General features: G+C 37.9%; 1 protein-coding gene across 2 annotated transcripts in view; it reads right to left on the bottom strand.

Annotated features, from left to right (window-relative positions):
• ADK (adenosine kinase) overlaps positions 1-25,942 on the bottom strand; it is a 298,680-nt gene that overhangs the window by 39,215 nt on the left and 233,523 nt on the right. For both annotated transcript variants that reach the window (XM_063337494.1, XM_063337495.1), the window contains exons 8-9: positions 9,348-9,383; positions 2,600-2,714 (exon numbers count right to left, since the gene is read on the bottom strand). In XM_063337494.1, coding sequence (XP_063193564.1) covers positions 2,600-2,714; positions 9,348-9,383 — 151 coding nt within the window. The remainder of the gene's footprint in view (positions 1-2,599; positions 2,715-9,347; positions 9,384-25,942) is intronic.

The following is a 25,942-nucleotide window of genomic DNA, read 5'->3' as shown; positions in this document are numbered from 1 at the left end:
GTGGTGCCCATTCAGCTCTGTCTCTTCACAGAATGCGGCCCGATCCAAGGCACTCACTTCTACTCCCAAGGCTCACAGTAATGCTGCTCCGCACTGCTGCCAGAGAGCAGAGACCTTTCCATGGGGAAAATAGGGAAGGGGAGGAGGAACAAAAGGTAGAAAACCAACAAAGGCCAAATGCACCTTGGAGTCTTTTACTCTCACACCTGTAAGCTCCAGCTCCATCCTGTGCTCCTTCAGACATAAACTAAGACCAGTGGAATATGCGATCTGCCCAACAGCTGATGAAGGGTGGTTAAAGGCAGTATTAGAAAGGGAAGAAAGAGTAGAGTCCTTTGCCTCGATAGTGATCCCCTCTGGTTGAGTCGCTACTGACAGAAATGTCTTCCAACTAACAAACACGTTGTTCGTATTAACCCAGACAAAATATAAAGCAGAAGGTACCAACAAGCATATCCAAATCCATAGCTGACTTTGCAAATACTATTTTAATCTATGCACAAACTCGTTGAGACACTATTGTTTCCTCAGAAAGGCAGGATAAACAACTACACACAGACTGCTTTTTCAAAAAATGTACTCCTGTGCATTAGAAAAAGGAAATGATTTTTATACTGGTAACTACTCCTAAAAGCAGTAATTCTTCCAAAGATCATTTAGAAACTTTTTACACTTTCCACTGCAGGTTTCAAAGCGCAACTCGACCTAATTAGTGTTGAAATAAGTGTGTTAACAGTACTCTATGCCAGTCTGTGCTATCATCATATGCCAAATTAAGGGACACATTTTCCTTTTTTCATTATTATTTTAATGTGGGGAGGTGGGAAAAAGATGATCCACACCAAAGGAAGGGAAAAGGGGGAAAACAATAACAAATTGGTATCTCTTTCGAGAATTGCCCCACAGGCCAAACATTTTTATGTTCTTAATCATTATTAAATGACTTAACATGACACACAGAGCCTGGCGAATGATTGCATCCTGACATGAGAACGAATTACAAATGAAATGAAAGATCAAGCTGTATTAGAGGACTGCCTCTGGGAAATGAAAATCTTTAATTCTCTTTTATTATTGACATTTATTTGGCTGCCATGAATAACAACATAGCAAAGAGATTCAGCTATGCTTGTGCACTGAATAGCTTATCCCACGGCTCAAAACTGCCTTAACATTTATCATGTTTGCTTTTGTAGCTGACACCATTGCATACACTCTCTATCCATCTTGCATTTATCATGCATATAAAGTGCATTCTCTAATTTAAGTTCATTTCATAGCGAACAAACAGCTAAGATTAGCAAGTGTCAGTCCTCAAATAAGCTCCCAGTTGTAAAAATATCAAAGAAAGGATTAATGGATTTGTTAACAACTCCAGTTTGAAGAATAAAATAAGTACACAGTGAAAATTAAATAAGAGCACAGGAGGGTTACATATAAGATTTAGGTTTACTACCGTTATTACTACCTCATGTTTAAAAACATTTTTATACTGCTATTTTTCAGCCAACTGTACAACATTCAAGAGGAGTGCCTCCATATGGGCCATTCACGTAATGCAGTAACTTTCTGGAAGCAACACTTCCATCATTATTCAGTGAGATACACATACCCAGCTCTCAATGACTGCTTTCTATTTCCTTTAAACCAGTTTGTAGCTAACAAAATAGGGGAAGAAGCAAACTATTGGAGAAATCATTCCAACTGCTGCTGAGAATGATCTATATAGCAGTGACATACCTACTTAGTGCCGAGCCCTGCAGCCACAGTCTGAAGCCAATTCTGATTTTGAGGCAAACATCATATGAGTAAGCACCAGTCCCTCAGGTGCAGAGCTTCCTCAACTTCACTTGATTTCCAAAGGAGGAATTCAGCCCTGCCTAATAACTTACCTTGTGAAGGCATGAACGACTAAAATGGCTTGCCACAGCTCATGTTTTTAATAGCTTTATTTAGTCTAGAAGCATAGGTGGACAGAATTAAAGAGACTGTCAAAAGGTAGGCAGTCACGTTTATAATGCTTAAATCTGTGCGTTGTACATCATCAATTTAGACAGCACAAACTACTTGCATCCCTGCTAGAACACCTTTTTCCCACGTACTCCTTTGAGAACAGAACAGCAGACAGCTGAGAAAAGCTAAAGTGAGACTTTCTGCTCAAAGCAAAAAAGCCTGGAAATTCACTTAGTACTGGATTTCACTTCCTCCTCTTCACAAATGTTTAAATATACTATACTGTTGCACAGCTGTTCTCAGCAGGCATAGTGTGTTCTTGTTTGCAGCAAAGATGGCTACACAGATAAAATCTCAAGTCATAAAAATCTGAGTAAAACCAACTGGATCAATATTTTAGATCTATGTTATAAAAAAAGAACTTAAGATGTTCAGAACTAAATTCTCAGGCATTCCTGTGAAATATTAACTTCTCAAATTCAGAATCTTAAAACAATTAAAAGCATAACAGATGAGAAACATGGAGTAACATCAAAAGGCAAACGCTCCCACTACCCTCTAACAGTTATAATTGGTAAAACCACAACTTGTAATTGATTAACTAGAATATTTACTGTGAGTGACAACGGAGATTTGAAAAATATACCTGTAGCCATTACGGTGTCATCTTTCCCCTGGGTAAAGACTACGATTCGTTGCCTTTTAGTGTTCACCTTTGGCAGGGCTTGTGTCTTCCGGGCTATCTCTTTAATGTCTTCAGTCTATTAAGAGAGAGAAGGAAAATTCTTGTTACCAGCGTACTAGAGCGGTGAGAGATTAGAACTTTATTAGCAGATCAAAGATTTATTTTCTTACGGCTAGGTATAAAATAGTCTTTATTGTCAGCAGAGGAAGATTTTCAAAGGAGGAATATTTCATTCTCCTAAGGGTTTACGTAGTACTATGAGACCATTGTTTTTAATCTTGATAATGATAGTTCAGCTATTCCAATTGCTGCAAAACTGTAAAGCTAACAAAGGAATTACAGAGCATTTCCTAATGAGCAATTAGCGGGTTTCTTTGCTGCTGACTGGATTCTAACCTTACCTATCATAAAATTAAAAATAAAATTGGTAAGAGAATACTTTGTATAAACTCTGAGCCTGATTTTCTTCCAATTTAGCCAGGTTTTACAGTACTATAATCCCTCCGATTTCAGCAAGATTACAAATGCTGTTTCTCTAACTTCCCAAGAGCAGCTGACCTCGGGCAGTAACCCAGCGTGCCCCTTAGAGGCTGTGAGCCCAGGTGAACATGCCCTGCGCTCCCTGGCCGCTTGCATAAAAGCGAGGTGCAGGCAAGCAACAGGTGAAAGCTATAGTCAGTGGGGCACAGCATATCCCCGATTTTCTGAAGTAAAGGCTCAGCTGCAAAAATTTCAGGGATCTTGGCTTTAAAGGGACTTTGTCTGTACACCATAGAACATGTAGGAACAGAGACACTGGCATACTGAACCGGATCTCTCATCCATCCTGTCTCTTTGACAGCAACAAGTTTGAAATGTTTAATTTGATACAAGAAAATCTAATGGCACAACTTGTCTTTAGAATATTATACTTCCTATTCTCATAGTTGCCCTGTGATCTGAAACACAAGGATTTCAATTTCTAATTTACTTAGTTTTCAACCTACCCTAAATATAGGTATTCCTGTTATTTGTATATGCATCAGATCCTTTTAAGTGGGAAGCTTTTGTTCTTAGATTTCTCTCAAGTCAGTAAGTTCTACAAATTAACTTTGGTCTATGTAAACCTATTTCTTGCCATCATTTGTACTTTTTCTTTTTTTCTTTTATTTTTTTGACATTAGGAAAAGGAAGAAAGACTATAATTATTCCCTGTGCTACTTACTATTCCCACTTTATTCATAACGCCATACTTTTTTCCTCAGTTTGCTCTTGCATACAAGCAAATGTAGTGAAACATAGCTGATTTAGTGAGGGCCTAGCGCTGAATATATGGAAACAGAACAATATGTTCTGCATTGTTTTGTGTCATGTTTGTTAAGAATCCCAACTCGTTTTTTAAACACAATTACATAATGAATAGAATTCATTTATAAAGCTGACCAGAGGGGTTTCAAGTCATTTACCAGAGTTCTTACAATTAATTTATATTATTAATAAATTGATTTTTACCTTTCAAAATCAGCATATAGTGTTATTCTGAAACCCAGTTACAGTACATGCCATTTTGACTGCAGCTGCTGATTTTAACAAGAGATTGGCTGTTTTTCACCAGCAGGTCAGTTAAACACTTCAAGACCTATAATCTGCATACCATTCACTCCTGGTTACTTGCTGATTTTTGATAATCTTCTTGATCTTCAAGCACTTCGCCTTTCTTACGGAGAGAGAATGTGCCTTGGCTATATATTTACCAGTATCTATTTATGTGAAAATAACCTAGCTCTTTTGCAATACTTTTAGCTTCCCTTTAATTTCTCCCCCAACTCCGTAGTCAGTGAGCCCATTGACTTATACACATTTGCCAAACACAAAAATAATTTGCCCTTACTAACTGGTCTCTTTACCTCTTTTTAAAATTCTCTCATTCTTTTCATTTCCATGTACTGCCTTCTTATTTGTGTTATTTCTTCCTTCCTCCTCCTTAGACTGTTAATATAGCTTTTAGAAGGCAATGTCTTCCACCAGAGAAGAAAGGGAAGAACCTTGAACCCCTCTGTGTGGACTGAGGACAGTGAACAGGGGTCATCTTACCCCTAATTCTCCAAAGGCGAGGAGTCCCTTAAAGATGCCAGAGAAAAAACCTGAAATTGCTGCTCTTCTGTTTTGAAATGTCTTTTTAAGAGACTTGTGAATAGCTGGTATCAGCTGGTGGCACAAGCTGTTGAATAGGGGATGGATGGAGAATTACAGCCCTCCAGCTTGGTAATACGTAGGCTTCCCAAGGTTCACCTGAATTCTGAACTATTTCAGGCCTTGATAATTAAGAGATCCATGAACTAGAAAATGCAATAAAGCATTCTGGAGATCAAAGGAAACCGGGGAGAGGTGTTTAGTTTTTGTTAAGTAGGAAGTGGCTACTTGTGACTTTATTAAGCACATTTACAGTGAAGAAAAGCAGGCACAGAAATCAAAGAGCTTGAAGATATTTGTGTTATGTATTTACGTGCACTTCAGATTTTAAAAGGAAAATGAGGAAGTTATAACAGGAGAAAACGGCACGATCAAGAGATGATTTCGTCAGTTTAAGGAAGAATAAAGATGAATTTATATGAGGGTATGAGGGAAAGAGGACCCTGAGGAAAAAGATTAGTGACGAATGGTGGTAAAGGATGAAATAAAGGAGATGGTGAAAGAAAGCAAAAAGCACGTTATGTTTTCAGGAAGAATTAAATATATAATAAGCGTGTAACAATAGAAGGAAGGTATTTAGGGGAAAGGCGGCAATTTTTTAAAAAGCTGACATTTCAAAACAGGATGGTTTGGAAATGTGTCTGATTGTGCAGAATTCAAAAGTAACTGAATAGCATCTTTCATGAGAATTAACTTTGCCATTTTTATTTAAAATCACTTTCTATATTAGAATTCTTCACAGGAAAAGAATAAAATAGAGCTTATATAGTGGAGGAGCTGCAACCTCAGTGTTGAGGAAGCTTTAACTTTTCCACGCTATATCTCCGCCTTAGCATCATGTTGTATTTTGATGGTACGAGTATGACATTTTATAATATGTGAATATTTACAGCTTATGACTGCAGAGGTACTGTGCCCCTCATTTCATTGTCAGGCAAACATCCTGAAATGTTGTCATCTCCTATTTCTGTTCAGAATATACACAGTATTTTCAAATAGCTGTAATGAATAATATTTGTTTTGCAATGACTCGTACTTGCATGCTTATCAAGAGTTTCTTATACATCCTGTATCTACAGACATGGGTGATGGTAGGACTGTACTGGTTTGTGGTCCTAAAGCCTCTATAACGTGTCCTAAATTCACAGGATACTCACACATATCCAGTTATACACTAGAATCTGATTTAACAAAGCTGACACACAAATCTCACAATAATTTGCCTATTGATGCTGCACCTGAAAAACCTTGCATGCGGCATTCATTGGTATATAGGCATGTAAAGAAAGTACATCAGATATCCCAGGATCAGAGAGAGGTATGTGAAAAATTGCATAGAGTTAAAACTGCCAGTCAAACTATGTCTGCTGATCTTTGCCTCTAAACAGATCCACAATAGCTGGGACTATCCTATCCCTGACGTAAACAGGCATAAATCCATTGATAATAGTGGGCCTGTGCAGTGGACCTTGTTAACTTGAAGACTTAAATTTGGTCCAGAGTACCAGAACTTTCCACTCTGGTTCCCCAACCAACACAGACTTAGGAGGAGACCTCTGCCTCCAACAAGACAAATTATTTTGCGTGGCAGCTGCTACTAACCCCTTAGATGCATACTGTTCTACTCACTTCATTTTACTTCTGGGTTGACAGACAGAACTGAACCCTAAGTTTTATGTTAAAGGAGAATGATGTTTTCCTAATTCCTACATAGAACAAACAGCAAGATACCATTTTGTAAAAACAAAAGCTCATAAACCTTTGTCCTGGCAATTCTGTTATTTGAAATGTATTACAAACGTCCAGTTAAAATATACTGACAACTATTCTACCACTTCAAGGGGAACCAAGTCCAAGAGCTTCCCTGGGATAAAAATTGTGACTGTTATAATGTATTATTGAGATGAGTGCAACATACAATTAGGATGAAACACTGCCTTCAGAGACAGTGAATTTACTATTTATTTAATAGGTTTAAAATGTCTTAGAACATGAAATTCACGAAAAAAGAAAACACTGATGCAGCCCAGGAAGAGACTGCATCAGAAGTAATGTTCTACTTTTGGTTGTCACAGGTAAGTGTTGGTCAGGAGACAAAATGAAGGAAATAACGGTCTTCAAATATCATGACCGATTTTACAAAAATACCTTGGATTTCAGCAAAGCACAACGGAAAAGTAACTCTTGGTAAGGTGAAGCATAAAAATAAAAATTCCTTTGAAGGTGGTTTCTCTTACAAAGAAATAAACAGGTTCGTGTCATGGAACTGTTTTGTCCTACCTATGACAAGATTTTCTTTCTTCAGAAAAGGTGTATTTTTTATGAAGTTGACTTGACTGGACTTCTTTTTTGCAAAAATTGTTTCAGATATACTTAATCAATATTTAAAAGATGCATTTAATCCACATAAACTTGAATTTACTGGAAGGTAGAAAAGGAGACTATTAAAAAAAAAGCCAAAAAAAAAGCTAGTCACAACTGGTTCTTCATGCTGGAAGATTTCTGATGATTTTTTAAAAAAATAAAATTCCAGGCTGCAATTCAAATTCAGCTACCAGCAACTTTTCATCACTTCTATGATAAATATCCCCTTGATTTTTGCTCTGGTCACTCCAGTCCCTTACTTGACTTTCCCTTGTTTTGCCAGTTCTCTATTCTCAATATAAATTGTAGAATCAGTTCTACAAGCTTTCGAGAGTTGCTGGATTTTTTTCTTGTTTTTAATTGAAAGGCTTATGAAGCTCTTAAAGTTTTTCCTAAGATACTTTCTTAGTAGTGTGGGGTTTTTTTGCCTCCACAGCACAATGGGAAAACAAGACTGTGGACACTTACCAAGTTTTACACATGTCTGTCAGTATACTTGATAGGTGAGTTGTTGCCAAGCAAGGGGGTAATAAGAGATAAGATCATAATCATTGTGCACTTTACTGATATGCTGTAATCAAATGTGGCAGATTTAGGATGTTCAGAAGGAACCGTGCTAGAATCTCTAAGCAAGCACTAATGGAAAGGTTAATATGATGGTAGTTAGCAGACACCGGCAAAAGCAGTTTGTCACTAGAACTGAATTTAAACCAGGCACATTCAAAGTCTTTAGCTCAAGGGGGCAATAAAAATATAGAATGGATAGACTTAATACACTACTTCCTTTCTTTTTTATTGTCTAGCTACCAGAGGGTACCAATAATTTGTTATGCTTCACATTATATTTGGAGGCATCTGTGAAATTCATTCATTTGATAGGATAAACTCAAAGTGTATTTTTATGCTAACAATACCGATTATACAAATGAAAATTGACAGTGATAAAAAGTCTTGGTTTCTACAAAGCAGCCACATGAATTTGGGAAACATAAAATGAAATGGGACAGCCCACAGTTTTAATATCTAAAACACTGGTGGCATTGATGTACCTGCTGGTGTACGGTTCTAAAGAAATCTAAATTGTGGAACAAAAGCTGTCAGTCTTTCCTTCTTTTTTTATAGGCAACCATCCACACACAAAAGTGGCACGTTCTTAAAGCGATGCGGTTTGAATTGCGCGGCTTCTATTATTTATGCAAAATGGGTGTTGAGCAGTCAAACTCCTATCTATTCTTTTACGCTGCAAACAAATCAATTAAGGTGGGTCTTATTCCAGTGGAAAAAACATGTAAAGGGATTTATGTGTGTTCGGTTCTGCAATTTAGATTTCAGTAAGATCACTTACTATCTGCAAAATTAGCACAACCGTTGTCACAGTAATTATAGTATTTAAAACCTGCCTATTTGAATTCAGCGTTAGAGACCAATGGCTGATAGCTCTCCAGATTAAGTTATCTGAATTTAGCCAATGGGAGATACTATTCAAATAAATACCTCAAGAAGATGAAATCAAAAGCTCTGAAAATCACTGTAAAATCAACAGTGTTTACTGCAAGAAAGTAGAGGATCATACATTTTTAGAGCACAGATGGAAAACACCAACTCGAATATGTTTTGAAACACAAAATTCCGCACAACCCCTTCTAAACGAAGCTGTTTGTAGAAGCATGGTTTACATTAATCAGTACCTAACAATTTTATATACCACCTTTCTAAAATTCATTTGCATAATGATAATCTGCATATGGCAGGGTTTAAGTTATTTAAGCGGTGTTATATTTCACTATTTAGTCTTGCTTCACCACTGCTTTAGCAGTGAATCCTTCTGGAGTGTAATGCAGCTAATGAGGTAGCTTTTTAACTGAACAAACTGACAGGTCCCATATCTGCAGAGGCAGCTTGAAACCGTGCCCAACCTCTCGGCTTCCCAAGAGGCTTTTCAAAATTCAATAAATAACATCTGTAGGCGATGTTGGGTGCAGACCTAGCAGAGTGCGTCATAACACTGAGCTGGCAGAACAAAGAAACCATGACGACTGCCAAGTTTCCATGGCAACCGCTGCGAGGCTTGGAGAGTATAATAGCACATCAATCATTGTCCAAAAGAACTTCATTATCAGCAAGAAAAAAAACCTTTAGGATCTGTTTAGTGTGCAATTGTGGGTTAACTCACCTCAAAGCCTTGCTCTCTAGCAAAAGTGGCAGCTTCCTGAAATAATAAAAAAAGAACAGTTAATTATAAAGTGCTAGATAATGAAGAAATAACACATTCTGAAACTCATTCAGCCAGTTTCCCTTTTACACGATTATCTCAATATACCCACATACAGTTGTTCAATTCTGATAGTCGCACCAAAAGCTTCCCCCTCCTTCCCTCAAGCCCAACAACAGCACAATGTCAACACACTTCACAACTTCAAATAAAGAAGGTACAACATGTTTTTTCCAGGCGAGGAAAGTTACTTTTGGAGATAGGACTTTGACTAGGAAACCACTACTTCAAACCCAGACAAACACCCTTCGGACATATTTTTGATCGAAATTGTATCGTATCTCCATTTATGTATGGCACTTCATGGGATACAGGTTATCAAGCCATTTTAAAAAATCATTTATCATCTACAGTGCTTTAAAAAAAAAACCAGGATCACAAAATGTGCTCAAACCCTTGTGGTGGAATCAGATGAGCATTTTAAAATACTCTGATGTCTTAATCACTGCTTTAGGCAATTTAACTATGTTCTTTTCCTGAAAGAACAGAGGAAACATCAGGGTATCAGAATGTCCTCATTTCTTATTTATATTAATGGGAGCAATTAAAATCTGTTTTGAAATAAAAGCAAGGAGACAGAAGACAATAGCAATGTTTTTCCCTTATTCCCTTTCTACCTTAACATTGCAAATATTGCAGCAAACCCTCTAAGTCTTTTATGTTTTAACTTGCATTCTTCCAGATGAGCTTTGCCAAGTGATATTAATAGAGGGATAAGTCTTGAGCCAAAATGGTGAGTTGATCCAACTAAACAAAAATAACTACTGTACCAACCCATTTAAGCCCAGCGTCCCTAGGACAGTTTTCAGTGCTGCAGAAAATAGCTACTTGTGGACCTAGATGATCTGCCAATTTGGGGGCAATATAAGAATTTGAAGTGGGTACAATTGATTATAACAACAGTAAGTTGAGGTTAATAAAATGTGATAAGCTGAAAAGCACAACTCCTCAGGCTGCTTCACTGCAGAAACATAAGGCTGACCGGGTTAGCCTTAGCTGATGTTGACAGAAAAACTGAATCATGGTCCTGACAATTGGGTGCGGGCAAGGTTAGCCACTTTGACAATTTACTTACAATTGAATTCCTTCTTGTACATCACACAGTCAATGACATTTGCTAGCCTGGCTGTCAAGAAGGAGTGTGGGGTTCAGAGATATCATGCAGTGTTTTCCTAAACCAGCATGTGATTAACAAAGCCTATGCTCGTATGAAAAAAGGAGCCTGCAAGCTTCCACTCTGAAGTGACGCACTTACAATGGATGGCAACACAATCAAGAAAGCCTCAAATGGGGACGAGACACAGGGAAAAAAAAAAAAAAAAAAAAAAAAAAAAGAGAAACAAGGGAGTGATAAGGGGGCAGAGAATAAGAAAACGGAATAAAAATTAAGTACTCTAGCCAAATTACTTCTTTAACCTCAGGATTTTGGTCGTGCAATTGAAATCGGAAGTTACACTGATCTGTCCTAAGGGGATTTCTTTAATGTCCCAATGCAGCAGGACATTAACATCTGTGTTAAACTATTGTTTGGCCAGGAAACTGGACACCAGTACATTCTTACATCTGTGAAATAAAAACTATTCCAGTTAAGTAGTGTTTCCTTATGTGGGAGACTTTGAGAGAATTCATCTTAATTTTCTGTACTGGGGCACCCATGCATAGCACATGTGGTTCGAAAGACCTGGCCCTTCCACAAGAAAGGATAAATGATTGCACATTTGTTAAAAAGTATCTCATCTTTGGATTTTCCTGTTAAGAGCGTCATCTTTTAGCCTGGTCTGCTGCCTGGCGACATGAATAATGGTAGCTAGCATACAATCATACATTTTCCTGCAGTTGACCTCTAATCTAAGGGTGTCTGAACGCCCCAAAGAACAACAGCAATCTTAATTTTCTTCTCTTCTATCAACCGAACCTCAGAATAGCTCCTGAGTGGCTTCTTTCAGCAAGGACTGTGCCCACAGCCCCTGAAGAATCAGCCTCTCTCCGAATTACAGCCCTTTAAGAATTAAGGCCCTTCCAGTAAAAAAAAAAAAAAAAAAAAAAAAAAAAAAAAAAAAAAAAGATAATAAAGCTCAAAACACACGTTTGGGGACTACAGTTTGGTGTTTGCAAAATGGTGAGAAATGTGAAGCAGGCCCTGAATGCCAGGGACAGTTCAAAGTAAATTAACCAGATAAAAGCGATGAGAACCTTTTAGTATCTATTCACAATAACAGTGAGAACAGGAAACAAGCAGACCCCATCTGTGCAGCCCTAGGGCACCTCATACAGCGCGCCGCGGCTCTAATAAAGTAGTCAGGTTAAAATCTAAGTGGCTGTAACATGTGGAGACTGCTAGGGTTACAACGGCCAGCCAGGGCGTTCCCCGATGCAGGTGATAATCAGTATGATAATCACTATATTTACAGGCTTTCCATTTTATATCTGACATTGGAAATCACGAAGAAGGAGGGATTAAGGAAATAAACAACCTACACAGAAGCTTTACCGCTCCCCGGAGAATGCAGCATTTTCATTCATGCGTGACAGGCGACAACAGCAAAGCAAAACAGCCACAGAACAGAATTTTCTTAGGAGGCTTCATTTCACATCAGGAGTTCTTTCGGTTTTGATAAACTTTAGACATTATTCCTTCATTACTCCAACTCAGCATTTTCAGAGCCATTTTCCATTATTGTCTATAACAGAACATCTCATTTCATAAAATCCTCTCCCCCACCTTTTTACTCTTTCATACTAAAAACTCACACTCCTTTTTCCATATAATCCTTTTACTAACCGCGACAGCAAATTTATTGCTGTACCGCCTAAAGTAGAAATGGGATTTGTTATCAATTATGAAACATTATTTGGCTCACGCAGTTTGGCAAAAAAAAAAAAAATCCTAAGTAGTCACGCTGAAAAAAACCTGTGTACAGCGTTACTTAATGGGAGTAACACAATGTCACCAAAGTTAACACACACCCTCTCTCTGCACAATAGCGAGCAGTTTACACAGGAAAGCGAGATAAATTAAAGAGATAACAATAAAAAAAGACAACTTCCGTTAGTACTGGCCTTGCTGTTATGTTAGAACTCGCTTGCTAGCTGAAAACTACTTCCATTCTTGCATGTATTTTATTGCTGTTGGAGTCCCAGCATTTAGTAAATAGAGCTGTCTATAATCTACACTGGGGCTAATTGTAACAGGACTTGTTAAAATTCTGAGCCCTTTTATCACCAGCAATACAAACTATTTGTTTATAAGTAAACAGAAATATACCCTCCAAACACAGAATTCATTAGCATCTGCATTCCTAGGAGTGTTCGTTAGCCCCCCGTGTTAGAAGACTTTTAGGATTATAGAGTTAAGATAACTTAACTTCAATAATTGCACGTTCAATTTGCCATAACACACAGCAGGCACACTATATATCAAATATACTCGACACATCCCAATTTTTTTTTTGTTGGTACCAAGGTTTTATGACGACTTGATCATATCATAGCCAAAATGGTAACAACACGCACACTGGGTTAAATTTAATTAATGTGGGCCAACATAAAACTCATGCAGTTGCAATGAACAGCATTTACAACCATGTATTGCTAAAATTAGCTGACAAAGACTGTTTCAAAAGCACCACCAACAGTATTATCTACAATATGCATTTTAGCCTTTATACAGAGAAAAGGAGCACTGTAAACTAAATTTGCATTTCATTGGTGAAATCAACATTATCTCATAAAGAAATGATAAAACAGCAGGACAGCAATGATACCCTTGCACACTGAATGCATTTCCCATAATTACAACAAGAAAGCAAATGCAGGGGACACTGAAGCTAATCCCTCCCCTGCCATCCTTCTTGGTAGAAGACACATCTTACAGAATAACCCAAACTCACATATTATAGTACTACCCTGTGCAGCTCGCTCTAATTCTCTGTTTTTCCTTGGGGAAAAATAAATAAATTGGATTTAACTTTTTTTAATTGGGGGATTACTGGCAGGTTTTTGAGGGACTTCCTATTGCAATAACTGAAAACTTCCTGATTCACCCAAAACAAGGCCTATTCACATTTTCAGGAGTATCATCCTCTTCCTCTGCGTAACAAATCTGTGATTTAGTGGGTTCAGCCCGGCTGATGAATCAATGTAATTTTAAGGCCGCACACACACAGAGCGCATGTGTAACTGCAGAGGAAGATCTTTGCAGTATATCAGAGTGTATAATGACAAAAAAAATAAAAAAGCAAACTTCAGTGGACTCACCCAATACAAAACAGTAAATGACTATGAGGACCATCCGCTTAGTATTTGCATTTGATGGAACCATTCCTACTGGTACCAACCATGTTTGGTTATAACTTGAACAGTACTTCCCCCACTATACCTTATAAGACCTTTTTAACTGCTAAAATCTTCTAAAAATCAATCTTAAAATATTTTCTTCCTTAACTTCAGGCTACTGCCGTTGTACGACTGTCTTCTACGAAGTATGAATTGTTAGCTTTCTTTCATTTACATTGTTTCCTTGAACACATTAAAGGCTACGATTATCTCAGGCAGATAATTCCCTTTTTCCTGAGTACAATAATTTAGTACTATCAATCCCGCTCAGGAGTTCATCTCTAAACCTGGTACAACTTTGTGTTCTTTGTATCCTCCCTTGCTTTTCTACAGCTTGCCTTGTTTGCTGCAAGGAAGTGTTAGTTGCAGAAATTTTCTCTAACATTAAAACCCTGTTATTTAAATGAAAAGGGTGACAACAAAGTAAAATAAGCAAATGGAAGGGAATATAGGGAAGACTCATGCAAGTGATGCACACTGATATCTGCATCTTCATTCTGTAGAAGACTGACTCAAATAATCAAACTTGTATTATATTGACAATCTTCTTTCTTAGAGATAGCTGCTAAAGACTTGTATTTCTGAAAGAGATGTTTTATTCAAGGACCATATACTTGTTAAGCTTTCTAAAATAATAAAAAAAAAAACAAACAAAATTTCACGTAGTATTTGTCTCACTACACTAGAGAGACACGGAAGTCTCCTGCTTTATTATAATGTAATTACAAACACTTGCACTTCAGCTTTCCTTAGGTAGCCATGTTTGTCCTTCCTATCTCCCTGTCCTTCTGTCATCTTTCCTTGACCTCAACAAAGAGCTTTCTTATAAAATTCTCTGCTTTCAGAACTATCCCCTTAGTTTTATATACTCCATACGTACTGAGAACCTTCGATTTCAGCAGTATCTTTTGTGCCCAGTAATTCTGAATACAGGCCCTTAAAAGACATCTTTTGTTAAAATCTCCCTCTTTTTTTTGTCAGAAGGTAAGTCACGAAGAATACTTCTGTCAAGATTACCACGTGCTGTCCTTTTGGTTTTTCCTTCATAAAACACTTGCCACAGGGCAGGAGCTAAGCTAGTTTTTAAGGAGGGGGGCCAGTGAGCTGTGCCATGCCGTGTTTTCCACTCTTCCAGCTCCAGGCAAGTTTACACTAAATATGACCCTGGAAACATGGCTTAAGGCACAGACAGGACAATGGCTTTTCAGTTGCTGCCTTTGAATTATAACAAAGGTGTCATAAGTACACCCACTAACTGCACAACACAGTTGGTGGGGTGTTCTTGTATCAAATCCGGGTATCTAATGCAGCCCATAAAGGTGCAGTAATGTGATCTGTCTTTATACCGCTCTTTCCTGTGTACGCTACACAAAGCCAAGCCGAGTTGTACCTGATTTTATTGCCCATCCCAATTTTGAGTAAGAAAATAATAGATGCATATATATACACATATATAATGACAGATACACACTTCTTAACACGCTGAATTAAGAGCATGCAAGAACTAAAATTGCTTTCCTGCTATGCACATAGGGGTGATGTCCAAGCTGTGGTAATGATAACCATGACCTACCCAAGGAGTCAGAGGCAGCTACTGCTGAAGACTATCTGATGATCACTTGAAAACATAATTTCAACAAATGACCACTATCATTCTCTTATTTAAAATGAATGGATGGAAAGTCTATAGGACATAGTTCCGGCTGCAACACTAACCTTTAGTGCCAACCATACATTTATTGTGGTTAGTGGTAAGATACAAACGTTCCTCTTCAATTCAGTGCTAAATAGTTATCAACAGTTACTCAAAACACTGTGGATTGTCCTACACAGCCTTTTATGTCATTGTAATCTGATTTAGATAAGCGTTACTTTCAGGTCAACTATTACAACACCGCACTCTGTAAAAGCAATACAAGCTCATATGCCTTTATTAAAAAATGGCCATTTATAAAGGCATTCAGGGCTCAGGAGGCGAATGCGATGTTATCCTTTTTTAACTTTTTTTATTTCCCCCAGAGACAGTTGCTTTAATATGGGTCATATGAGAGTTTGAGAAACAGGAGTCAAAAGAACCTCCCAGCATATTTTCTGAAACAAACGTCTATCTGGTGAAATTTTGCTACAGCTGATAAAATCTGAGCTATACTTGGGGATGTGTTACATGGATGTAATGCTTCCAAATTATTTTGTTTGACAAGTACAAAGACTAATCTTTGATTTGGTCAGTAGTGTACACCTGCTCACGTTTCAGAGAAGATCGATAAAAGCTGGTCACAGAATGGACAGACCCCGCACACAGCTTGAGAATCGACACTGAATATCAGCAGTATCTGAGCAAGTACCTACCCCTCGCTGGTTATTACTGAAGAAAGCACAGCTGGCATCAATTGGATGGGCAGATTATCATAAAGGAACACTGAGGTGTTTTTTTCCCTCTTTAGTTTTCCCATGAGCAGTGCCAGACTCCAAAATTGCTTTTCTTCATAAAGGATAGCAAGAGTTCATATCATATCCTAAAATATTATTTCAGCTTGCTCCAGTAAAAGATACTGGTAAATATATCTACACTACCTTCACTCAATAGGTGAAAATATAAAATAATAATAATCAGTTAAAGTGAATAATCAGAACAAGTATAAATACCATATGGTGTTAAAGTTGTAACGTTCAGAGGGGGTTCTGGCAGAGTACCAGAGGGTTTTGCCTGAAAAAGCCTGGTGTGAAAAGAATTGAGAAAGACACGTATTTCCTGTCCTGCTTGGGTTCACCCTCTAACATCCATATTACGTACAATTCATTAATATTCAAGTTATTTATTCTCCTATTCAGGTTATTACCAGAACTATAGTTCCCGCTAGAATCTTCTAAAGAAAAAATCACCCTGAGTCAGAGCTTAATGCCATTACAGGGTCTGCAACAGCTGCAGCAATGATATGCCTCTGAGCCATTTTGAAATTTTATGATGGATAAGGCACTATTAGTTATATCTCTGTGTTACATCCTTACCTAAAGAACTCAACTGCCTATGACTCTGTGTGTGTCTCTCTCCTCACGTATCATAAGCATCAAATCAGTGAACTATACTTCCTTACACCACCTCTCTATACAAACGTGTCTGTCTCTATCTTAAGAATAGATGCATCATGATCAGAAAAGAGGGAGAAGAAAAAAAGACCCCTTCCTTAATCACCACTAAATCAGGAGAACAAAATAAAAATGAAAATAAATATATTAAAATTAATTTAAGAGCTAGGAGTTTTATACACACATAAAAAATAAAAGATGTGCAGGGTCTTTTGAAGTCTTTAATACTGTTCATTGCATGCTCTTAGTGTTAACTTTCTGGCTGAAAGATGACAAACAGAAATAAAAGATTGCATCGTTTTCAACAAGGCCTTCTATGATTGCAACCACTCAGACTAGCCTGAAATCACTGACAAGATATTCTCCTCTCGCAATTTCAGGTGAAGAGAATAATCAGATATTGGGCTAAAAGTGCCGGAATCCAGCAGGATTTGTCTCTAGTCCAGCTAAAAGGTTAACACCTTTTTAGCAGTGAAATTCGGTTGTTTTATATACTTTGTTTGGTATGATGTCACGCACAGACATTTAGAATTGTAAGTAAGGCTTATGGTATTGGGAACCCTGTAAAGAGTAATCATCGCGTTACTCTCTTCATGTGCAAGGCTTGCACTGCTTGTTAACTTCAGCAAGAAAATAAAATTGCTCACTGCAACCTCTAGCAATAACACTTTTTAACTGATCTTAATATTACCCATTTTACCCGTCCAATTAAGTTTGAACCCAGCTGACTTAAAGATTTTTACTGGAGTTTGTTGGGCTATTTAATGCTAATTTGACGATGAATTTGTCCGTGTCCAAGATATGACTATTCAAGATATGTTTTTTTCTTGTATTTTCAGTTTTAGCTACTTTATGGAAGGAAACCCTAGCTCTCAGTCTGTACTAGTGACTCTCCCTCACAACATGGTCATTGCATGGAAAAACAAAATTTCAATCTGACCACAGTTAGGTCACTGTGGTCCTGACTGAAGAACATAAACTGTAATTCCAGATGTGACTAAGGCACTATTTATCATCTTGGACGAGCTACTAATTTCTTGCAACAATTTTTTTAAAATATATAAAAGTTAGAATTCACCTGCTTCTGACCAGCGAGTGTTTGAGGACGAGTGTTTTTTTGATATGTTTGTTCCTTTTCTAAGAGAAGCCAACCTGAGCATGAGATGGGCTAAGACAGAGCAGAGACTGAAAGAAAAGTCAAGTAATGAAATGAGAGGGATCACAAATTCCAATGTATTTTTTAAAAGTATTACAAAATCACAGAGTGGTTGAGATTGGAGGGGGCCTCTGAAGATCGTCTATTTCAACCCCACTCCTCAAGCAGGGTCAGCTAGAGCAGGCTGCCCAGGACTATCGGGTTTTGAATATCTCCAAGGATGGAGACTCCATGGCCTCTCTGGGAAACCTGTCCCAGCATTTGACCACCCTCACAGTAAAGGTTTATTCTTATGCTTAAGTGGGAATTTCCTGTAGCTGAATTTGTGCCTGTTGCCTCATGTCCTGTCACTGGACACGGCTGCGAAGAGCCTGGCTCCATCTTATTTACTACCTCTCGTTAGGTATTTATATGCATTGAGAAGATCACCCTGAACCTCTTCTTCTTGAGGGTCTCAGTCTCCTCTTCTCATATGACAGATGCTCCGAACCCTCAATCAGCTCTGTGGCCCTTCGCTGGTATCAATCCAGTAAGCCCATGTCTTTCTTGCGCTGGAGAGCCCAGAACTGGACCCGGCACTCCAGATGCATCTCACCACTTCTGAGTTGAGGGGAAGGATCACCACCCCTCCACCTGCTGGCAGTGCTCTTCCTAACACAGCCCAGTCTTTAAAATTTGATATTATACTTTGCATTAAGATAGTAGCTACTGACTCCAAGCACGGGATAAAATCCACGCCAGGGCTAGGCAGACAGGGAAAGACTTTGTCAAAGACTTATTGGTAGATGGCAGAAAAGTCAGATGAGTGCTAGGATGGAAAAGAAATAGCTAAAGAAACCAAGCAACCAACCACAGCCATGCAGCAGGTGAGGACAGTCAGGGACTACAAATGCATCAGAACAAGCTGTTCTGACAAACAAGCAGTATCTCTCAAACCGGGAAACACCCTCCCATCCAGCTTCTGCTGGCCAAAGGACTGCTAGCATCAGTACAGCACACCAAAGATGAAGAAAACATCCAAGTCCATTAATGTCTTGACCACTGAACTTCACCTAACTATTTCATGTGGGTTATAATATGCTTGGCAGCAGACATTCAAATTACCTATAACCAATTGCTTCATGCAGTCAAATAATTCTCATTTCATTATAATTGCTTTTTCCTTTAAAAATTAGGTAAAATATTAGAAAAAAAAATCATGACTATCCTACTGGTTGGTTTTGTTACTATGCTTTCAAACATGAAAGTGAAATTTTTTCAAGAAGTGAGGTTCAGAATTCCTATGACAGAAAGCAAACTATAAACTTCCTCAACACTTCTTTCTACTTTTAAGACACCATATTCTCATAAAAAAAAAAGGAAAATGATAAAGAGTAAGATGCAAAAAAGAATATAAAATGTGTAAATATCTATGAATTCCTACAGAAAAAAATTCTAAATTCAATATGATTAGGTAAAATTACATTCCTGAATCAAAGATCACTAATCTTTCACCTAATACGTAACAGCGTAATTATGACAATAACTTATTTGTTAAAAGTGCATAGTTTAGCAATACATTATTTCATGAATAACTGTATGCAAGCCCCTTTCTTTCATTGTGATCATTTGCTCTATGATGCACTGGATATGTAGCAGCAACACTGGTAAGTAAAGTAAAATAAGTCTACGCTGGTTTTGTCTGTCAGGCATCTGCCTTCCCTGTTAAATCAACTTTATGTACACATGCACACACAATTTTCCTAAATGCATATACAGCTCATGACAAAACAAAGGTGACCTCCCTCTCTGAAACCTTCTGTATTTAAGTCTTCTACATGCATCCATTCTCCAAACCGCTCCCGATTAAACCAATCGTCTTCACAAGCACTGATGTATCTTTTTGTTACTATGAAGTAATTCTACCTTCTTAATATAGTTGCAATGAATTATTATCTATTCTTTATAAAAAATATCATTTGATACATTCACTAACCATAAGATATTAAAGTGCAAATATATTTTTCTTACAGTGCAATGACTGAGGCTGTTGTACAATTTGCTATGTACTATTATTCTTCAGTTCATAAATTCACACAGATAACTTTTAGAGCCAAGTTGGAAAGTAAAATTTGGACTCCATCCACACAGAAGATTTGGTTTACATTTGAATAAAAGAAAACTTTTGAGATTCAACTGTGCTCTTTTTACAAGATAAGTTCTCCAAATCTCTGCTAAGCAAGGACACTCTCCTAGTGGCACCAGTTGTATATTCTAAAGGATCATAAAAATGTATCATAGTTTTCAACCAATAACATTATATGAATTTTGTACGTAAGCATACGAAAACCTTACCATCCCTGATTCCAGCATATGCACATTCTCCACATACTCCTAGACTTAAAGAACATTTTTTAATCCTCAGCGATGCTTCAGAACAGTCACCACTTTAGCCTCTAATTCTGCATCTTTAAAATGCTACATCTATTTTAGGACTTGTCTCACAACTATTTCTTAATTACTGAGATAACAGATTGACGTTACGTTTTAATAGACATTTATATATTTGTTAACCATTACTATATGCTTACGATACGTTAGCATATTGCAAATGAACCTGAAATTGCACCTGATATATTTCTTATTTTATTACACGACAAATGTAAGACTGCAAATTATTCTGAAGCTGAAATTAGTAGTCGTAGTAATAGTCGTAGTAATTCAGTTTTGGACAGGTTATTTTTAGCTAAGTACTTGCTCAAGCCCTTCACTACAGATTTCTCACACCTCCTGAGTGCTCAGAAGTGTAAATAATCTTTTTTTTTTCCCCTCTGCCTGTAGCATTATATTTATGTTTAAATATAACAGAAGTTATTTCAATCTATTTAGTTTGCCTCACACTTTCCAACACAATGAATTCCTGTGATTTCTTCCAAGATGCTGTGTCTCTTCCATTTTATGCAAAATTTGAAAAGAGCTGTAGGGTCAAAGCAGCGCTGTTCTTTTGTTCAGATTACGTTCTGATTTGGGCTCTTGAAGATTTACTTCTTTCTCTTATATTACTAATAAATTTTTTGGCCAAATACCAGACAACAAATGAATGGGAACATTCTAAAACAGTAGTGCTATGCTTTCAGAGCAAAAGTAGTGGTAATAACAGCACACCAGATGCTGCATTGGAAGGTTTTTCAAAAGACAGCTATTTAGGGATTTAGGGAAATGAAGAAAAAAATAGGCTAGGACCTCTGAAAAGTGGCACAAATTTGTAGAATCTCCTTGGTTTGTGTTTTGTTTTTCCTAAAAGAGCTAGGAGGAATGTAGTGCTCATATAACATAGCAAAATCTAATTATGTTAAAAAGCCCAAGCTACAACAGACATTCAGCACTAGCAGACATGTATACATCTTCCTAATTCCTTGTCTCTTGTCAGATTTTTATATCATACACTCTCCTCTTCCAGCCAAGTTAATCAACTATCCTGAATTATGCTTCAAAAAGCCACATATGACATCTACCATGCCATGTTTTGAAAATCACCACGCTCTAAAAGCCATTTTGATCTTAGGTTTAGACTATGAAAACAAACAGTTTATTTGGAGTCTGGCTGGCTTACATGGCGAGCAGTGAACAGTTTGCAGAGGATACCGTGCTAAAAGTGTCACTTTTTAAAAATAATATTGAAGCAGTTCTTTACAAACATGGCACTTGTCCAAAGCACATATGGAACATTAAATATAACCATAAAATTTTATGCACCAGATTTGACCAAGGTCTTGAGCTCTAATTTATATTTTCTCCGTTTTGCTGGAAGACTAGCTGCATTTGATAAAGCTACTTCATAAGGACTCTGTTCTCCTAACATTTACACATCACACATCTGGACTTGGAAAGGGATTCTGAGTAAAAGAGCCAACTAATGCAGATCTTGTTTACATTATGTGCAATTACTCTTGTGTCATGAATCTCCCTGGGATACCAGAATGTGCTGAAGACACCCAAAGAATATGCACTTCAAATAGAAGTGCAAAAGCCTGGATGTTTCTGTCCCTATCGATGAGCTCGGTACACATCAACATGTGAGAAAATTAATGGTATTTGTATTTTCTAATAATATTGCATTTCATTTTTATTAATTATTTGTATGTAATTAGAGCTGCCCTCGGTATCTGAAGATCTGTTTGGACTGTTTTTCTCTCACAACTCGCTCACTGCAGCCAAGGGAACTAAGTGATGGCAGTTGCAACACTCAATTCAGTTACATAAACACATCTTCCTTGCCAGATTCCCCTGCGGTGTTCCCATTTCATGAAATAAGTCTCTAGCATTTAGTAATGTACTGTACCAGCAAGTTCCTTTTCATGTGACAAAAAATTAGGTCCTCTGCTCCTGGCAGCAGAGCAGCATGTGTGTGAGCATCACACTCATGGAATCCACCCCACACCGGGTGGCTGCACCAGCAAGAGGACAGAGAAGAAACACAATACTCGAGTAGCTACACAACAAGAACTGGATGTCAGATTTTAGTAGGAGAAAGACATGCTTCATCCAGAAATTGAGGCAGATTTATTCCTAAGTCTGCTGCAGTGACAACAAATGTGACTGTACATTATACTTTCAACCATATACAAGATGCATGTGCTTCCACATTGAGTGTATTTGCCAGTAATGACAAAAACCACTCTGGCCAGATTATTCCTGTAGGTGTAAATGGAGTTATTCTTCTTAACATCACAGCTAGAACAAACACACTCTCGACTGGGAAAGCAGTATGTGGTATAAAAGTGGAGAGACATAGATAGAGTGACCTAATCTATCACGCAGCCCGTCAGCTGCAGAGAGAGGGGGCTTTCTGGACAAAGTTTCCCACCATACCTGCCCGGCAGCGTGAAGCTGGTTGGTCGTACTCCAGTGACTTGCTGGACCTTACCCTTACCACGCATAGGTAGCTGGTGAAGGCTATCTGGTGAATTATACAGGGACTAGTACCTGTATGTCTGCGCAAAGGTCAGAGACAATATAAGTCTTTGAGCATGTTTATATCAGGCAGTGGAGCATCACAGACATCTCAGAACTACCCAAGCCGGTAATTCATGCAGAGTCACACAGCTTAAGCTACTCCTGAAGCACAGCACTCGCACCAGCAAATTGAATTGCCTAGTTTCGCAGGTTACATGTCCAGGGTCAGTTCAAATGTCTCTGGTTGAAGAGTATACCTATGCTTTTAAAGGATTATTCACAAATTCCATTTGCTACCTAGATAAACATAAAAATACTGAAGGTTTTTTATCTGAGAAAGAAATAAAGGAGAATGGAGAGAATCCAAATAAGAACCGAAGCAGTTAGTATTACTTATTAATGGTTACTAATTATAACACAATGAAGAGGGTTTTTTTGATCCTTTTACACAATTTGCAGTCAACATGGAAGCCGTGAAAAAAAGTTTCCTTCTTTCTAATTTAAGGCTTCATTTTCCTTTGGGGGCCTCTGATCATATTTAGAGAGTCTAAATGGCGGCATTGCTACATAAAACTGGAACCTGAACCACTCAGTCTCCACCTCCAGTTCAAGAACTTTGGGAGGTTGGACCAAACTTCCCAGCTGAAGTAATTTCCTAACTCTTCCCTACAACTCCTACAGATAAACTTAACACCTAGCAGCACCATGTCCGCTCCCCTACCCAGCAAAGTGAGATTCTTTCTTTGTGGGAAGAATTCTGACACTGCACAATGCAAGAAGAAGAGATCAACCGTTACATGAATGTGGTTCAGTTTTACTTTTGCATCTTCACACGGAATTGCTAATGGCTGGCTCCATGTGTTGACATGTTTGTTCATGTGCCCTGCTCCTCTTTAGCTAAACATATTTTCAAATTAAGTTAAACAGGAACATGCCACTCCTGTTCCAGCACAAGACTGTCCACAAATGGACACCATACAAATCTCAGTTAAAGCTGTTGTGCTTAAAATAATGTGCTCAGTTTAAATTAGTTTTTCTGTGTAGACAAGTCTTTATTAAAGAAGCATAACTGAAACGGTGGATTAAATCTGCAGCAGACTACTTTTAGTAATTTTGCTTTTCAGTAAAGTCTCTTCTAACACTTGAGAAAACTGTACTTTTAGAAGACTTGAACATCTGAATTTGTGAAAATATTTACTTCATAGCCAGCTATGGTATGTGGGTTTCAAGCTATCAGTGTTTTCAAGCCAGCCAGGTGCAGGGACAAGGAGAAGCGACATCCGGGCACTTGACCCAAGCTGGCCAACAGGACTATTTCACACCATGAACATCACATTCAATATAAATTAGAAAGTTTGCTGAGGAGTTCTTTCTCTCCTTGATGGCTGCGATCCTGAGAACTTCAGGTTATCTCACACTGTCTACATGTGAGAAAACATGACTCAGCTATAAGAAGGAGAAGTCTAGATCTGTGGTAAAAGAGTTTTCACCTCTTATTTGCCCACTGTCCTGAGTCACTTTGGGACTTTGCCCCAGTGGTTAATGCTGATTTGGGAAATCAAGTACTTGGCTTCTCAATTCTCTTGGTGTTAGTGAGCTGCACCCCAAGGTATACAAGGTCATTACCTAAATTCTTCATAAATTTGCCATTTCTAAAGCAGAAGTAGCGAACAGGCCACCACTTTTTGTGGTGCTACTTTGTATAATGTTAATAAACTGTAACTAGTCAAAAAAGATGGCTTTGTTTATGAGTTCACACTTAAAATCAGAGAAAACACCTTCCTGAACACCACACATTATTGTCCTGGAATATTGCATGTAAGTACGAATATTTCACAGAAAACTAAAGGTTAAGTATACACTAGTGGAGTCTCTGCTGATAGAAGGCAGTGAAGCTTTTCTTTCAGCTTAGTGGCAAAGGATTTACAATACTAGGGATGCTAGCGACCTGAGATCCACTTGCACCATAAAATGTTCTGTAAATCAATGTGTTACTGTTTGTTTAGAGAAGTGTGTGACACTCTCAACTTCTACTTTCAGTACTTGTGCAGAAAATAATCACAGTTCAGGTGGCATATGGGTATTTTGTATTTCAGAACTAGCAAAGAAATCTGGTGACATGGTCATTGCTATGGTAACTATACTTTTGTAGTGAACGCTGAAGTAAATAGGTACATAAAACATGTATAAGTTGTCACTATGTAAGTTACTGCTGCCCTGGAGCTGCAATAATTTGCTTCCTTTAAAATCGTTAAGTCTAGTCATAAATACTTGGTATCTCACAATGTCCCACTATTTCAATAAGATGACAAGGCTCCTCTTACATAATATAGTGCAAACGCAGGAGCAGATTGATTTATCAAGAAAGGAACTTTTTGGAGAAGTAATTTATTGGCCTGTAAGTAGCAAAGTATGAACAGGCTTCTGGTCTGCATGAAGAAGGTTGCCAACACTGAAACTTGGTGGCACGAATCCCATAACTGGAGTGCAGCTATCCAGGGCTACAGGCTGTTCAAAAGGGACAGGCGACAAAGGAGGTCCGGAGGGGTTGCCCTCTTGTCCTGGTTTCATCTGGGATAGAATTACTTTTATTTCTAGTGGTTGCTGTGTTTCAGATTTGGTATGAAAGGCACGTCAATAATGCATACTGTTTTAGCTGTTGTTAGATTATGTTTATACTAATTCAGGGACTTTTTTCAGCTTCTCATAGAAGCTGAGAAGGAGCACAGCAATTCCACAGCAATGGAATGGCCAATGGAATACGCCATACCATAGACATCACGATCAGTATATAATTGGGAGCTGTCGGGGCAGGAACCTGTGATCACTGCTAAAGACGGGTTGGGCAACCAATTCACCAGGTGGTGAGAATGACTTGTGTTGTACATTCTTTTACCATTATTATGATTATTTTCCTTTTTCTGCTATTGTTCTATTAAAGTGTCTTTATCTCAGCCCACAAGGCTTTTTCGTTTTTTTCCTT

Source organism: Chroicocephalus ridibundus, chromosome 6 (genome assembly GCF_963924245.1).
Source record: "Chroicocephalus ridibundus chromosome 6, bChrRid1.1, whole genome shotgun sequence".
Classification (NCBI taxonomy): domain Eukaryota; kingdom Metazoa; phylum Chordata; class Aves; order Charadriiformes; family Laridae; genus Chroicocephalus; species Chroicocephalus ridibundus.
Note: the sequence above shows the minus strand (reverse complement) of the source record. Positions and strands in the feature narration are given on the sequence as shown.